General features: G+C 32.6%; 2 protein-coding genes and 1 non-coding gene across 3 annotated transcripts; 2 read left to right on the top strand and 1 right to left on the bottom strand.

Moving 5' to 3' along the window:
- The first annotated feature begins 213 nt into the window (after positions 1 to 213).
- On the top strand, positions 214 to 1,188 carry LOC129317914 (protein TIC 20-v, chloroplastic-like). The gene has a single exon (XM_054962333.1). The coding sequence runs from the start codon at positions 307 to 309 to the stop codon at positions 952 to 954; it is 648 nt and encodes a 215-aa protein (XP_054818308.1). The 5' UTR covers positions 214 to 306; the 3' UTR covers positions 955 to 1,188.
- Positions 1,189 to 11,328: 10,140 nt separating this feature from the next.
- LOC129317693 (fasciclin-like arabinogalactan protein 1) lies at positions 11,329 to 13,027 on the top strand. The gene has a single exon (XM_054962044.1). It carries the CDS (start codon positions 11,468 to 11,470, stop codon positions 12,707 to 12,709), a length of 1,242 nt encoding a protein of 413 aa, XP_054818019.1. The 5' UTR covers positions 11,329 to 11,467; the 3' UTR covers positions 12,710 to 13,027.
- A 2,446-nt stretch (positions 13,028 to 15,473) lies between these two features.
- On the bottom strand, positions 15,474 to 15,668 carry LOC129319109 (U2 spliceosomal RNA). Its single transcript, XR_008595421.1, has one exon. It is a non-coding gene; the product is annotated as a U2 spliceosomal RNA (small nuclear RNA).
- Positions 15,669 to 17,652: the final 1,984 nt, after the last annotated feature.

The following is a 17,652-nucleotide window of genomic DNA, read 5'->3' as shown; positions in this document are numbered from 1 at the left end:
ATGTTGATTAATTTAAGACATTTTAGTCTAAGTTTTTATTTTTAAATATAATTATTATAATTAAGTAATTTTTTTTAACTGTATGATATATTTTTTTTCCCTTGTATGTAACAATAAGGAGTACTTGAGCCTGGAACATCTGAATCTGAGGTCTGAAGAGTGATGGTCGTGGCTCACTTTAAGACGGAAAAAGCATCATGAAAAATCTTCTTCATTGACTTACTGCCAAAATGATAAAAATAGAAGAAAATCACTTTATCTTTGTCCCAATTTTCCAATTTTCCTGCCCCCTCCATACTTTCTTCGATGGCCAGGTCTAGCTTCCTTTCCCCAATGGCATCCATCAACCTCTCTCCCAAACCACAATCCGCCTTCCTGTTTTCCCGTGTACATCCCTCTCTTCTCACTCTAAACAATCTTCCGGACAAATTCAGGAATCCCTGTAAGTTCAGAAGACTCATAATCGCCAAATCCAATGGCGGCGATGACTCAGTTGACGTTCCCGACCGTTTGATTTCAGCCCTTTGTTATTTCTATCCTTTATTTGACGGTATTCAATATGGCAAGTACGTCATCACTCGGTTTTATCCTGTTCAAGCTATCGTACAGCCTCTGGTTCCCGCAATAAGAGTGTTCAAGAGCTTCCCTTTCAATGGGTTTCTGGTATTCCTGACTCTTTACTTTGTTGTTGTGAGAAACCCTAATTTTAGCAGATTTGTGAGGTTCAATACGATGCAAGCCATCGTCCTTGATGTGCTGTTGATATTCCCTGACCTCTTGGAGAGAAGCTTCAATCCAAGAGGTGGCCTGGGCTTGGATTTGATGATGAGTTTGGATAGCACTGTGTTTTTGTTCCTGTTGGTGTGCTTGATTTATGGTTCTTCTTCTTGCTTGCTGGGTCAAGCCCCTAGATTGCCCATTGTTGCTGAAGCTGCTGAGAGGCAAGTTCTTTGAATGCCCATTTCCTTTACTTGTATAGCTATTTTCCATTTTCAACTAGAGCCTAGCTGTTAGAAAACACAGCTTTCTCATTTGCAAGCAACTCAAGTTATGTAAGACAGCTTTAATTTCTTATTTAATCATTGTATTCTTGGAATACTTTCAAAACCGGAAAATTGTTAATCTGACTACATATTTGAATTGGTGTTCATTTGACACAATGGAAGACTGAGAAAGGTTGCTTCTTTATTTTCATTGAATTTAATCTTTTGTATATCTGTTTCGACTGAATGGACAGGGTGGTTGGCTTTTGGGCCATCTTTCATAACTCTGGGCATTGAAATATAGGAAAACTAACTTGATTGCAAAACATGATATCTCATTGCCTTCGGAACAAGGTATTTACTGCATTCATTGGGCTAAATATCTGCCGTTAGCAAGAAACCAAAGTGTTGTTCATTCATTCGTTTGTTTATTTTAAAAGGGATAGTTTAAGTTGGGGAGCTGTATGTCAAGCTGAACTGACAAATTTGCTAACCTTGTTTCTTGATTGTCATGCTGTGTTAGCAAGTAGAGTAAATAGATACTAGTGCCATGACCGTGATAGGGAGAAGCTGAGATGTATAGAATTAGAAAGCTGCTTTACCTGTGCCATTGTATTTTAAAACATTTCACAATTCATTGGTTGCCCCCTCGAAAAAATCATTTCTTGCATATATCAACAGCAGTCTTTAATTTAAAACAAAACAAAACAAGGAAGAAGTTATGTTCTTTGTTTATCTATATAAAATACATAAACAACAACCTTGAAGATGACAGTAGTCAAATGCTGTTGCTCTCTGTTGTTGTTTTCTTTTAGATGAGTTATACTGCCTCTAAGTTCGTTAATATGGACTGTCAGTGGTATTATCTGTTACTTGCAGCAATGGAAATGCTGTGTTGTGTAGGTTTATTTGAAATCTTATTGGGTAAGAGAGAAAATTATATTAAGTGGCCGTGAAAAGCTTAAAATGAATTTCTGATGGCCATTAACCACGTTAACTTTTAACACCTCCCTTGGTTTGGTAACATGTCTGTTTGTATCACGGATGATATATACCACAGTTATGCCTTCAGCTGTTGTTTTGGTTCAAATATTTTCTTTTCTTTTCTTGTATTTTTATGAAAACTCTAGTCAAGAAATTAAATTTACTATGTTTGATATATATGTTTCTCAACGAGGTTTCCTGAGAATTCCAAGTTCCCCTGGCATTCATTATTTGCCCACTCTTTTTTAGGTAACTTAATCCCACTCATGCTCCCGGGATTTCTTGATTCCCAGGTTCCTTCCTCTTTGCTTTTTTGTTGGTCATCCTATCTCCTCATCTTTCCTTCAAGTCTCAAACTAGTGTCATCTATATTTTCCACCGGATCTTTCCAACATCATCTTGCCTTTTCGTCTGGGATTCATCTGAGCTTCCCGTGTTGAGGTTAGCAAGTAATTGTGTGGCCAGAGCATATCAACATAAGCAAAAGAGAAATCAAGATAATCAATTCATCATTGTTGTTCTGGCTTATCATCCAAGCTTAAGTCTTTCCCATTCAATTAGATAAATTAGACAAGCTTTCTTCTCCTCTGTGACGCCAAACAGTTAACAGCCCTCTGTATCCATGGTTGCTGAAGATAGAATTAGTGCTGGAAGGACAGGAATAGATGCACTGACGGTTCGAATGATTGAGCAATGCAAAATGATTGTTAACGATTACAAGAGAAGCCATGAAGTTGGAGCAGTTCAGCTAAGCTGCGAAAACTGTTTAGTTTGAGAAGTTGTCTAGCAACGAAGTTTAGGATTATCAAATAAAGCATTGATAAAATATATGGATACCCAATGCCTGGGTCTAGATTGCCTGGGTGACTATTCTTTGTGGTAAACTAAAAATATTTAGGCCAAGCCACACTTGAAGCCTTAACTGTTTTCTCCTCTCTTCTATCTCGTTTTGTATGGCTTAAGGGAAATTTTGGACGCGGAGATTGGTCATAATGAAGTGAGTCCTGAGTTGAAATTGCTGGCAAGAAAATGTCTTGAAGCATGCATGACAAGAATGAGCGCGCAATTACATCTATTTTCTTGAGAGTTTTTTAAACACAGGTAACTTGGGCTCAAGGTGTTCAACAAACGTTAAATTTTGCATCTGAAGCTGTCAGAACCAATGTAACTTCTGTTCCGTAAAAATCTTGGCTCATGCATAGATGCAAAGGGCAGTCTTTTTACCAGCATGCTGCAGAAAAATGACGACCTTGAGTTATCAGTTTGACTTGGATTAGCTTTAATGCTTTATCATGGAATCTAAGGCATAAAAGGATATCAACATGCTAGTTATCAGTTTCATTTTTTGTCCATTCCATCTCTGTTATTGAACTAATTACTTCTAGCATGGCTATTGTCAGGCTAGCCGTAAAATGCCTTTTCTTCGTCAGTGACCTCCTTAGAATCTATCTTATTCCAAAATTTGGTTCCAGATGTCTCTTTTGTGAGTAGTGGAAAGCTCTCCGAGATGATGTTGATAATACAAACCCTAATCATTGGATGCAGTTGCATGCCTGGCATGGTACGGAGATTACAATTACTCAGGTTCACGGCATCGTTCACAGATGGCTTCAGTTTTCCTTCTAACGGGGCCAGGGGCGAAACCCGAAACTCCCCCCCCCCTCCTTTCCAAATTCCCAACCCCAAAAACAAAAACCAAAAAACCCCTACACCAGCTTCGTCTGCATGTGGTGTGAGTGGGTTGAGTGGCCCCCCTCCTTTTGTTTGGAAAACAAAATTCTCCTCTCTATCTCCACTTCTTACAAATAAATTGTACATACGTATATAATTATAATTTTGTACTTCTATGTTAGAAGATATAAACTGTAACACCGTATATATTGATTCATAAAAATATTTTTTTATTTGATGCATGATGAAAAATACTTTCTTATCATCAAAAAGAGCAGAACTTAATGTTTACTCTCTGTTAAAAAATATAAAATATTTTAAAAATATTTTATTTAAGGAGAGATGTTAAAATTTATATGAGGCAATATGGGTTTTTTCAATGTGCAAGTAATGCAGTTTTTCTAAAAGTACTCTTAATTAAGGGTAGAATTAATAAAGTTATCTAATAAAAAAATTTCATTAAATAAAGGTAAATATGTAAAGAGTGTATTTCCTTCGTCTCTATGTATAAGGTATTTTTTAAAAATTTATTTTATCTTTAAATATAAAGGGTGGCAATGATATTTTTAAGTAATTAGATAATTTTATTATTTTTTAAAAAATAAAATAAATCATTAATTGTATATTTTTTCTACTACTATCATGATATTAATTATAATATTATTTGGGGTAAAACAAAAAAATCATTGTGTTTTTGTGTGAGTTCAACTAAATAACAAATATTTATTCATATGTGAGATTTAGTTAAAAATATCTTATATATAAGGATGGGGGGAGTGTAATTTTAAAGATAAATAATTAACTCATTAAAAATGTCTTATAATAATAAATGAAAAGTATTATGAGTAAAATGCACTAATATCTCCTCTATTTTATTTTAGTTATATATACATTTTTTTTATTTTAAAAATTTGTATGAATCTCTCATAAAATCAATAGTTAGAAAACGCAAACCTTCCAAGTACTTCTCTTTAAACATGGATGTTTTTTAAAAATTATTTAAATTGCCTAGAAGAACTTTAATTCATGTACTTTTTACTTTTTATAATGGAAAAATTAACAATAAAATCCTTTTAGATTGTATAAATGAAATTTTGATATATTAAAATGCTATAATTTTTTTGAAGTCCCTGAAGATTTTTCTGTTATTAAAAAATTAATGTAAAAATTAAATTATTCTTGATTGAAATAAAAATTTCAAGATTTATAACAGATATTTCACGCCCTTGATTCACAAGTTTTATTTTAAAATTTATAATTTTTTTTAAATCACAAAAATTTAATGGCAATTCACAAGTTCGTATTTGAAATCTTGATATTCTTCAAGTTTTATCAAGTTTTGCAAATATCAATTGCCATTTATAAATTTTATTTTAATATTCACAACTTTTTTTTATAAAATCGCGAGTATTCAATAGCAATTCGCAAGTTCGTAAGTAGTTGATATGAGACTTGAGATTTTTATTTGAATCAAGGACAATTTAATCTTTTAAATTAATTTCTTTATGACAGAATAATTTTTAAAGACTTCAAATAAATTATGGCATTTTAAGGGATTAAAATGTCATTTAGATAATTCAAAATGATTTTAATGTTATTTTTTCTTTTATAATTCTTATCTTGTGATTTTTTTCATATTATAAAAATTTTTAATAAAATTTTTATTCTACATTTTAAACTAAATTATCATTATAAATAGTAACTTTAATTTAAATTTGGCCTCCCTAAACTTCCTATCTTGGTTCTGCCATTGTATGGGGCAATTTAAAAAGGATGAATTTGAATATGAAAATAAGGGAGGTTTTTCCTCATCCTACAACAAGTAAAATTGCATGTCTGATGAGTAGATTAAATCAACTTACTTAATAATGACTTAGTTATAGTCTTTGAGTTTTATCAACGCTTAAAAATTATTAAAATATATTTTTTAAAAAAATTAAAATAACCATTATGATCGGAACATTTTTCAAGTGTGCCATGACTTTTAAAATTGTGAGATTTGGTGTTTTTGAATATCATGTGATAAAATATATAACAACCGTTCAATTAAATTAAATGATTATTATTATGCTGTATGAAACATCCACTAAGTAAATAGATTTGTGTCACCCGCTTTGTCTAACTCTAAATGAAATTGCACGATGAGATCACAAGAGGCTAGGGAATAATTCAAGGAGGATTCAAGATTCACCAAAAACCCATGTGTGGTTGCACAGTACTTCACAAGAAGCTTATCTTAAAAGTTTAGTTGCAAATCAAGAAAGTTTTTTTCCCTTTAAATAATAAAATAAATAAATAGAAATGGATGGAAAATCGCATAAATAATCTACAAACGGTGTCTTCATTATTTCTTTATTTTTTTTGGATAAAAAAGGACGATATTGTTATAAATGTCTTCATTATTTCTAGCAACAAATATCTAAAAGTCTCACTCGAGTTTTAAAGTAAGTAAAATCAACATTTGTTAAGGGTAGTGTTGAAGAATGTATCAATGGGCCTGTTTGGATACCCATTTAGAATCAATTTTGGGTTCAAAATCATGGTTTTAAAAATTTTTATCCAAACACCCCAATTTTTTCAAACTCCATTTGGTTTTCAAAATTCCATTTGGAATAAGCTAAAATTTGTTCCATTTTGAAAAATCAATATCATAATCAATTTTTGAAAATTTATCCAAACACCATCACATTCTAATAATCAATTTTTTTCTTAATCAATTTTTTCCAATTAAAATCCAAACACACCCAATAAAGTTTTAGAAGTCTTGTCATGATAAGCTAATAAAATTTAGTTGGGTTAGATCGAATAAGTGTTAAGCTCTTTCCAAAATAATTTTTTCACACAATTATTTAACTCAAATTTGAGATGTTATTTCACCGGCCAAAAAAAAAAAGGGGGCTCGAGATCTTATTGCCCCGGGGAAAGATATTATGATTTGTACACGAATGGTCATTTTGATCTTTTCGGTTAAAATTATAATTTGAAAATTATATTGCTTTGTCATTGGCACGTGCACAAGAATTTATAGGCCAACGTCTATTCTATATTTCTACTCTTTCCGGTAATTGCTGCGAATTCTATTTTCGACAACCAACCCTCCCTATTTTATTATTGACCCTTTCTTGTCTCCATCATCAACCAATTGTCTTCTTTCTTTTCTTTTTTCCTTTTAAAATTTCTCCCTCAATTGAAACAAAAGCCACGGCTATACATTTTCCAACTAACATCACATGATCGGTGATAAAAATAAGTACTGCCGTTGTTTTTAATTCGTCACTTCTTTTAATTTTATATTTATTTTATTTCGTGGGTCATACGATTTGTGACCAGATGTAACATGAAGAGGCATTTTAATTTGCATAAATATTTGCCGGTGGTTGTCGGCAAAATTTATTCTTTCCATCTTTGTAATTTTTATTTATGAATCTTAGTTTAAGAATAGAGAAGTTGGTTAAATAAATTAATAATTAAGTAAAGCTAACAGAATAATTGATGCAAAGTTTTGTAACGTTCGTTCTAACTCCTATCCATGCCCTTAAAATTTTAACATATTTACTTTTAAGTTTTAATATTTTACCCTCTAATTCTTGAGCTTTAAGATTTTGCACTCCCTCACTCACTCAAGGATCTTGGCTTGCCACTGGTCGAGCCAAGGGAATTTAAATTTGATGAGAGGTTTAGATCTATTCATTTAATAAGTCTTTTGTAAGATATGATAATAAAATTTTGATTGAATCGAGCATTTGTAATAACTTTTTTTACATAATACTAAAAAAAAATAATCAAATTTTAATCATTTTTTAGGGCGGTAGCATATGTTAGAAATTATAAAGTACTGAAATTTCAAATTGTTTACATATTAGTATCAGTAACTAATACTTTTTTGACACATATTCATAAAATATTGAAAATTTTTAAAATTAAAAGATTAATTGTTGATACACATTTAATACTTTTAAATTACAAGTCAATATTTCAAAGTTGATGCTTCAATATTTTTAAGAAATCTAATTTTGCTAAATATTGCCACATTAATCTTTTGTTATTTCTAATATATTGATGTAATTTGCTTTTAAAGTTGACAATTAAATTTTCTTAACCATAAAACATATGAATATAATCTTTTAACATGTAAACTTTAAGTAGAGAATTATCTGTAGCAAAAACTTTTCACACACATATGTGTGCATACACATATTAAATACATATCTTATCAATTCACATATTATATATGTGTATCATAGGTTAGAAGTGCCTTGATTGTAATGTTTGTTTTAAATTTTTGAACAAAAAATGTATTTTTAATTTTCAGGTATTGAATAAATATAATATGTATAATTGATATATTAATTGATTAAGTATATTTAAGCCAATCACCAAATTTAAATCCAAGTAAGGTTTGGCATGAATTAAGAATTAAACTAAATTGGTGTAATGTGAAAAAACAGTATGTTTAATGGCTCGGTGAACATATTTTGACTGCAACGGAGTATTGTATCGTTGAATTCTTATAAATAAATTATATGGTTGAAGATGAATTGGACGCTAATAAAAAATTTACAGAAGCTAAGGCCAAAAAAAAAAAAAACCATTACAGGAGCATGTTACGTATCACATTTTATGGACGAGTGAACGGTAGTTGAACACTGTGCCAGAGTTGTCGCCTGTCGGTGGAAGATTTTAACGGACCGTTGTTAATGCCCCGTTTCCATCATCCACGTGTCACCGGCGTTGACCGTTCAACCTTCCTGGTCTGTAGCCACATTACATTGTCTCGCCTTCTTTGCCGCGTTGTCTCATTATTCCAATTCCATTCAAAGATTCTTTTATAATGTTTTAATTCTTTTTATAAATTATTTTTATTAACCTCGTTAATATTAATATAAAAAAATATAAAAAATAAAAATAATATCATATTATTTTTATAAAAGATATTTTTAAAAATATTTTTAAATATTATTTAAAAAATTACATCGTGATTTATAAATGAGATTAAATAAATTTTTTAAAATATATGTTGGAGGAGTGCTCCTTTTCATTCTTTTTATAAATTATTTTAATTAATTCATTAAAATTAAGATAAGGTAGTTAAAATAATATCTTTAATTTTATACTTACTTTACAAAAAGTAATTTCACATGTGAATTGTTTTAATTAAAATATTATACTTTTTAAAAAATTTTCTTGGAAGGTAGTTTTTAAAATTACATATCAAATATTAAAAAAATTAAGAAAAAATAACTTATAAGAATGATCAACAAAATCTTATAAAATGTGACTTATAAAATGAACGAATGGGGTGTATTGTTTTGAAAAATGATAATAAGTTTCAAAATAAAAAAATTATGATAACTAGATTCCAATAATTTTTAAAAAAATAAATTGTAAATATTAATTGGTGTCAATGCCAATTACAAATTACAAGTTATATTTAGAGTTTGATTATCTTGTTTACAATTAAAACTATTAAATTTGTAATTGTTTAAATTAATATTTTTAACCTAACTATTATAAATGGATTGTTTTGAGACTTTTATGTCACTTTATCATATTTTTTATTATATGTGCCTATATTATTCGTATTCAATGATCTTAAAACTGCTAATAGCTTCTAAAAATTAAATACAGAAAACAATAGTATTATGAAAAATGTTAGAATTTTTTTTTGAAATATGTAAATGATGATGAAATCTCACAAAATGTAATAATTCTTTTCAAATCACTTGAGATTTTTCTGATATTACTATCATTTATGAAAATAATTATAATGTCTTTAATTTTTTAAAAGAACCAGTGATTATTTTAATTTAAATAATGATTACTTTTTTAAAAAATGACTAAAAATGGATAGTAAATGAAAAGTTTGAATTTACAAATTTTTAATCACTGAAGTTCATGTGTTGTGAATATCAGTAAGTACTTTAGTTTAAATAATGATTATTTTTTCTGGTAATGACTAAAATAGGATAATTAATTACAACTTTCTCTTTGTAAAAATTTTAATTACTAAAATCAAGGTGTTATAAATATTAGTGACTATTTTAATTTAAGTAATGATTACTTTTTTAAGCGATGACTAATATTGGATGATGAATAATAAGATCTGTTTTGCCCATTTCTCTGTTTATTTTAAATTGAGAGCATTATAGTCATTTCACAAAAGATATTGATGTTATAAAAGTTTCAAGAGACTCAAGAAGAATTATTACATTTATAAAAAATATTTACATATTTCAATAGGATTTTTCTATTATTTTAACTAGTATTATTTATGAGTAATGAAGACATACAATTTTTAATTACATTCTCTTACTTGTATATTAGTAGCAATGATCTAAGAATTGGACTAAACTAATTGATTCAATAAAGAATTAGTCCAGTGTTTAGTGTGGACACGAGAAGATTTGAGAGATCAAAGAACTACTTTAAAACTATTTGAACCAACCTTAATCCAATAAAATCAATCATTAGATTGGTTGAACGGGCCACTTGAAATTTTTATTCTAAAAAATTTCAATTCATATCTCAAGTCAAAATTTATATTTATCTATACAAAATAAGCATGGAAAAGAAAAAAAAATCATGCAAAAAATATGCATATATGTATTTTGAAACTATAAGCCATTCATCATAAAAAATATATTAATTTATTTATAATCAATTTGAATGATTCAATTATAATACAGTCCAGTCATTAAATTATGAATGAATACTTTGATTGGTTAGATGAATAGACAATGATCAGTCAATTTTTGTTAATATTGCTAATAGCCACTTATAAGGAAAATTCATATTCCTCATGCTCTGGAGTAACGTTTAACTCAAGTTTGAGCTTAATTACATCCACATGCACTCCATTTTTAATTTTCCAGGTCCTCCTACCAAAGCCAATTTTCTTTAACTGGCCCATAACTGATAGCTAGGATAAAACTTTTTACAACCACCCGCACCCGATCATCCCCCATTACAGAGCCCCACCTTAAAATGCCCTTTTCACTTTCCAGCGCGGGGTAATCCGATTCCAATTCTATGCTTGTGCCATCGTCAATCGTGCACGCTATAAACTTTAACCCTTTTTAATATTGGCTTAAATTAATTAAAATCAAAAAATAAAATTAAAAGCAGCTCAATGCCCTCTCTAGTTTCATCTGTAGAGCAAAATTTTTTTTTATCTTATTTATGAGTGATTTTATTAAATTTTTTATAAATTTTTTATTTATGCTCCATTAAATGTTAGAGGGTGAAACTATATCATTAAAATATGTATATTTAATAAAGATAAATTAAAAATATTAAATTGTTAAATAAATTTAATAAATTTTAAAAATAAAATATGTTAAAAATAATTTATAAATACGTATATATAAAAGTAAAGTATCCTTTCCGAAAATGTTTCTTTATTCTTTACTGGTCACGCAGGTTGTTCAAGGATCAAGAGATGCTATGCTGCAACGAGCAAGTCATGTGATCAGCTTCCAACCGCCATCGTTACTCTAATCCCAAATCTTCTTCGATCCTTCTGGAACACTGTGCCTTAGATTTTTCTATTCTTTTTTATATTTATTTTTTATGTCGCAATTAAATAGTGTTTCTTACGCCACACATTTTTTTATATATATATGACCAGCTCATTTTAATGCTTCACTAGACAACAAGAGTGGGTAATCGGTAATAATCTCTAAATCTAAGCCCTTTTCCGTGGTCCCTCACTACTAAACGCCCTGTCCTTCTAGCTTTCTCTCTCTTCTCCACTGTACTACTGTGAGCGTGCTTTCTTCTTCCCCTTTCTTGCAGTTCACTGGTTTCTCACTCTGCCGTGCTCTTCCAGAATGCTGCTCCGGCCGGTGAATTACGCAGGGACTCTGGTCCTCGTCGTGGTGCTGATCGTTTCTGTAACCGCCGTTTACGCGCACAACATCACGCGCATTCTGGCCAAGCATCCGGAGTTTTCTACGTTTAACCATTACTTAACCCTCACACACTTGGCTCCGGAGATCAACGGCAAGACCACCATCACCGTCTGCGCCGTTGATAATGCCGCGATGAACGAGCTGCTTGCTAAACACCTCTCAATTTACACAATTAAGAATATTCTCTCCCTGCATGTTCTTCTTGATTACTTTGGGGCCAAGAAGCTCCACCAGATCACCAACGGCACTGCATTGGCCGCCACGATGTTTCAAGCCACGGGGACTGCTCCTGGATCCTCTGGATTCGTAAACATTACGGATCTCAAAGGCGGCAAGGTCGGGTTCGGCGCGGAGAACAACGGCGGCACTCTGTCAGCGCATTTTGTCAAATCTGTGGAGGAGATTCCGTACAATATCTCTATAATTCAGATTAGCAATGTTCTTCCGTCTGGAGCAGCGGAAGCGCCTACACCAGCACCCAGTCAACAAAATATCACGGCTATTATGTCCAAGCATGGATGTAAAGTTTTCGCCGACACGCTTTTGGCCTCCGATGCTGAACAGACCTATGTGGACAATTTGGACGGCGGATTAACGGTTTTCTGTCCGATGGATGATGTGTTCAAATCGTTCTTGCCGAAGTTCAAAAACTTGACAGCGTCAGGAAAGACAGCGTTACTCTTGTACCACGGCGTACCGGTGTACCAGTCACTTTCGATGTTGAAGTCCAACAATGGACTCCAAAACACGTTGGCTACCGACGGAGCTAACAAGTACGACTTCACGGTGCAGAACGACGGCGAAGAGGTAACGCTGAAGACCAAGGTTACGACGGCGAAAATCACCGGTACTCTAATCGACGAGCAGCCTCTGGCAATATACACAATCAACAAGGTTTTGCTGCCCCCGGAGCTGTTCAAGGCGGAGGCTCCCACCCCATCTCCAGCACCGGCACCCGAGCCTGCTGCGGCCGACGCACCGGCATCACCGAAGAGTAAGAAGAAGAAGGCAGCACCAGCACCGGCAGATTCGGACGCACCGGCAGATTCGCCAGATGACGCTGCTGATCAGACGGCAGACGACAATGGTGCCGTCAGATTTGACGGCGCAACTCACATTTTCTTCATAGTAGCTTCGATTTTCGGGTTTCTACTTGTGTAGGATCTGGAACAATATTTGACCCTACAGAAAACTTGGTATCCTGGTATGTTTGTTTTCATCTTCCGCCTACTTTTGTTAGCTCTAGGGTTTTATTTAGAAAATAAAGTAAAAGGCCTCCTTTGGTTTGGGTAAATTACTTGTTGTCTTTTTCTTTTTTTTTTCCTCAAGTGTGTTTTTTGATTTAACTGTTTATAATTTGTAATTTTGGTGGTGAGCTAGCCAGAAGAAAATATATACCTGCCTGGGTGTATTGTAATTTGTAACTTGAACTTTGCTTCTTCTTCTTCTTTTTAATTATTGATTGCGAGCTGGTGATTAGCTGATTGGTAGTGTGGTTTTATATTTAGGCATTATCTTTTTTAAACATTTTCTGGTGTTTAGATTTGAAGGTTCGAATATTGTTAATGAAAAAAAAAAAAATACGAGGGAGAACTACTAGCTTCAACACAATTATCATACACGGCCTGAAATTGCTCGATCTCAAATCTCAATTCATCATATCTAACGTTTGTTTTATTTGCCAATGTATCTAGCTTTTGTTTAGGAAAATAACAATCTGATACTTATGATTAAAGTCAATGTAGGTAAAACCTTAGAGGTGATAAAAATTCACAAGAGATTAGAAAGAGAAGTATTGGTTTGGCTAAAAAGAAGTTAAGTTTTGGCAATAATTTTTATTTATATTCATAATTTTTAATTTGGGTTAAAATATAAATTTGCACCAAACATTTTTTAAAAAAGACAAAATCGATATCCTAACTTTTTAAATGACATAATAATGCCGTTCTCAAGAAGTAGTACAATTTTGTTGCGGACTAACAGAACCAAACATTTGACCGTGTTCTAGTTGACCTTATTGTGCTTACGTGTCATTACCACCTGGCATAGTTTTAAAATTAAAAATAGAAAGAAAAAGGAAAAATCAGATCCGCCGAGCCATTCGCCCATTCCCCTCCTCCTCGCTCTTCGACTTCTCCTGCCATGGCAGGGCAGTGATCCCTCCATGGAATTGATGAGCAGCAACCCGAATTTTCAAGAGGAACCAAAACTCAGATTCAATCTTATTCTGCAAGGGAGAGGGAAAAAACGCAACCTTGAGGACGCAATGTCAAGAAATCTAGAAATCTCATTTAAAAAACTGTACATGATCTAAACTGACATGGAGAAACGCAATCAATTAATCAAACTTAAAGCGCCCATCTTTTCGAATGCTAATTGATGAATCACAATAGATTCTAGTCGAGATTTTTAATGAAATTTAATCCGTCACCAGTTTGCAGAACAAACTCAAAATTTAAAGAAAGACAGAGAACAATCAATCACTAGCTTAAGGAGCATATTCAAAATTCAAAGAGCAAAGAACAAGCTCACATATTCATAAACTAATTTAGAACTCAAAATCACTGCTGCAAGCTCAGTCGCTTGAAAATATAGAGAAGATGACAGGGTTACAAATTTCTAGATCGCTACTGCAGAACACATTGTTATGGCCAAGGGCAAGAATGAAAGTGTCTGATTTTAAATCCAACAAGATGCTGGAGTTCCAAAGAGTTCGGCCCATCGGATCTCTGCAAGTGAAAAGGGACGATGACCATGGCAGCAAAAAGGGAAACGGAGGGTTTACAGAGGTAATCTCACGGTCTCGGTGAATCGGATCTCGGCAAGTGAATGGGGAAGAAGAAGCTTAGGCGAAAACTGCACCTGAGCGCGAGATATCGGAGCTTCGCTTCTCTCCCTGAGTTGGTGTTCAACGTCGTCGTTTCCTTCAATGACCTGATCGTTTTCTTTCCTTCGCTTCTCTTGGAGCTCGCACCAGTATCGGCGACGAGGAGGGGCTCTACGGCCAGGACCTGATTCAGAGGGGATGACAGACGCATGCGGCCAGGATTTTTTTGGGGGGGGGGGTGGGGGAGAATAAGGAAGACGGAGAACGATGGCACACGTGGCATGTATCAAAATTTTCCTGCACACGTGATATCAGCGTGCGGGCCTGCTTAGACAAAATTGACACCGTTATTCAGGTGACGTTGTCCGATTTTTAAAAACATTAGGATTACATTTTTTTTTGCCACTATTTTTTTTTTAAATGTTAAAATTTCAATTGTGCCTTTTTTTTTTTTTTTAAGGTTCGGATGGATACGTACTTTAATTATTATGATTTTTAATTACTCATATGAATATAAATTATAAATATTTAGTAGCCACGGTCATTTTATTTTATCCTTCTACTTATCCAAAAGCTGTCCCGCTACCTTGATTTTTGGACAAATGCATAAGAGTTTCTCAATCATAAACTTGGCACGGACTCGGGTAACTAGCCAGCTTTCACCAACACTTACGTTGAAATAAGTCAACAACATAATGTACCCGAATCCGTTCCGTATTTTAAATGGTATACATGCTTCATGACATGTATTGGAGATCTGGATCTCTTCATACTATTTTTCCGATGCATCTCTTCACATCCAATATTTAGTAATTCATTTCATTTTAGTGACATTATCTATTTAATTATTCATTTCATTTAATGATGTAATATACTTATTTTAATATCATAATTAGCAATTTTGTACTGTTAATCTGGGATTGTATATGGTGGGAGGGTATAGAAAGAATTCAAATTCTACTTATTACATATTCTCAATATTAAAACATATAACATGCATTCTATCAATACTTCAGCTATTCTGGCAAAAAATGACACAAAAACTTCATCTTGATTTTATCACCCAAGGTAAAAACCAAAAACCTTAAACTTGGAATGGTGGGGTGCGCCAGGCCCACGCAGTAGTGCAAAGCACGGGCGACACTTGAGGGCCCTAATAGCAAGCTATTGTTGTGGGCACTCCCCCTGAAAAAATTAATTTAATATCATGTGGACTTATAGCCCACGTATCAGATATTAAACTGATAAAACAGAATACTACACTTGACTTAGCCAAAAGGCCGAGAAAGGTATGCCTTGTATTGTTATTCCGTTGTGCTTTTATATTAGCTTCATGCTTCTCTGCACTTTCCACTCCACGATGTGGGACTTCGAGTTCCAAACCTCACTGAATTCCCGCTCCTTTCCTTGGTCTGTCTGTCAATCTTAAACCTCATTTCCAGCAAAAACTTGAAGATGTAGTCGTTTTATGAGTAACGTTGGTCCTATTATGAACTTGTTTTGGCTGACGACATGAGAATTAACTGTGAAAGGTAAATATAATAAATAAAACTAGCATTCAAAATTATCAAGGAAAAACTAAAAATTGTCAACATAAAATAATTGAGAATATACGATCGTCATACTCACAGGTTAGGAATGAAGTGATTCAACTTATTTATGACTTTTTGTATGTACATAAGCTAATTCTAGTTAATATCAAACACTTCAAATGCAATTGCTGGCAACTAGGGGTGTTCAAATGTTCAGTTTGGCGTCCACCTTGAAATTTGAGCAAGAATCAGCCAAACCAACCTGATATTTTATTTGGAGAAAAGTCATGGACTGATTGATGAATGGTGATGAATATTCACTTCATTTCATGGGTTTCTCGGCAAGCATATTTTTTTTGGTTTGTTTCTCATATATATTTTTTATTGGAGGCAATTATGTTTGAGACATTGTTGGGAATTAAATATGAACACTTAATGGGGATTCAAATCCTGATTTATTATGTTTGTGTGAGTGACTAACCCTTTTCGTTTATACCCGATTAAGTTTTTTTATTGATTGTTAATGCACTCCAACTTTCATTAGATATACCAAAAGGACGGGGCACCTAGCGCACAACCATGCTGAATTTTATTAAAGTTAACTTTATTACGTGGGTCAGTCCACAGCTTGTCTGTCCAAGGCCAAACGGCCCAAAAAAAATCCTAGGAAGGCTCAATTAATAGCTTTAAACAGGTCCATCGGGTAGATCGGCCCACTTTGAATGGGAGTAGTAGTCAACGCCTAGCTCTACATTATAAAAGAAATATTGACACAAATTCTTATAATTGAGTTTTTTTTAAAAAAATGATAGTTTAGGGTTATATGGATTAGAAAAATATAAGTTGGATTGGATTTGATTCAACTCATTTTATATGGATGGAAAAAAATATCAACCTAACCCAACCTTTAAGAGTTGAAAGATTAACTGGATTAATCTATCAACTCTTTTTTTAATTTATTTTATAAACTTTTTAATAATATATAGTAAATGAAATGACAATGAGTTCCAATATGATATTCCTTCATGCCATGATTTATTCTAAATATATTAAATATTAACTCATAATGTTTATATAAAATATATGAATTAAACTAGCCAAGTCATTGCCTATCACTTTATCAAAAGTCTTGAATCTCTATATTTTTCTTTTTTTTATTTTTTAAAAATAATATGAATTAAACAGGCCAATCCAAACCTTTAAGATTGACTCATATAGTTCACAGGTGTATCTTGTCCGAGTCAAAAAAAATTTATTTTTATTTGAATTAATTTTTTTTCTAGTCTTGACTCTTATGATCAGTTATTTTGGCCAATCAATATAACTCAATTCATATTCTGGCTGTAGCATTTTCATTAAAGTAATCAATTATATTTGTAACTCACACTATATTCCAATGGAGGGTTTGGACCTCTACTTCACACCTACAGGGAGGTGACATTCCATTAGAGTAGCTTACATTGACAATTTAAATAGGAGGGATTATTTTTCTAGTTGATTCATACGTTATGAGAAGTTGAGAACAATAGGATGTGCCACTGATCATCCCAAGATCTGACGCTGGTGATAGATTTTTTTTTTTTTTCCTTGGCTAGAAACAAGATTATGTTAGATCAACATAAATCCACGAAACGAAAAGTTGAGGAAGGCCAAGCTCAAAACTCATAAAACTCTAATCTTGAAAGCAAAAGACAACACAACCATCACAAATCGTATGAATCAACCAGAAAAGTACTTCCCCATAT

Source organism: Prosopis cineraria, unplaced genomic scaffold (genome assembly GCF_029017545.1).
Source record: "Prosopis cineraria cultivar Desert tree isolate PC_DT_omini unplaced genomic scaffold, ASM2901754v1 PC8, whole genome shotgun sequence".
Taxonomy (NCBI): domain Eukaryota; kingdom Viridiplantae; phylum Streptophyta; class Magnoliopsida; order Fabales; family Fabaceae; genus Prosopis; species Prosopis cineraria.
The sequence above is the reverse complement of the archived record's forward strand: the minus strand, read 5'-3'. Positions and strand labels throughout refer to the sequence as shown.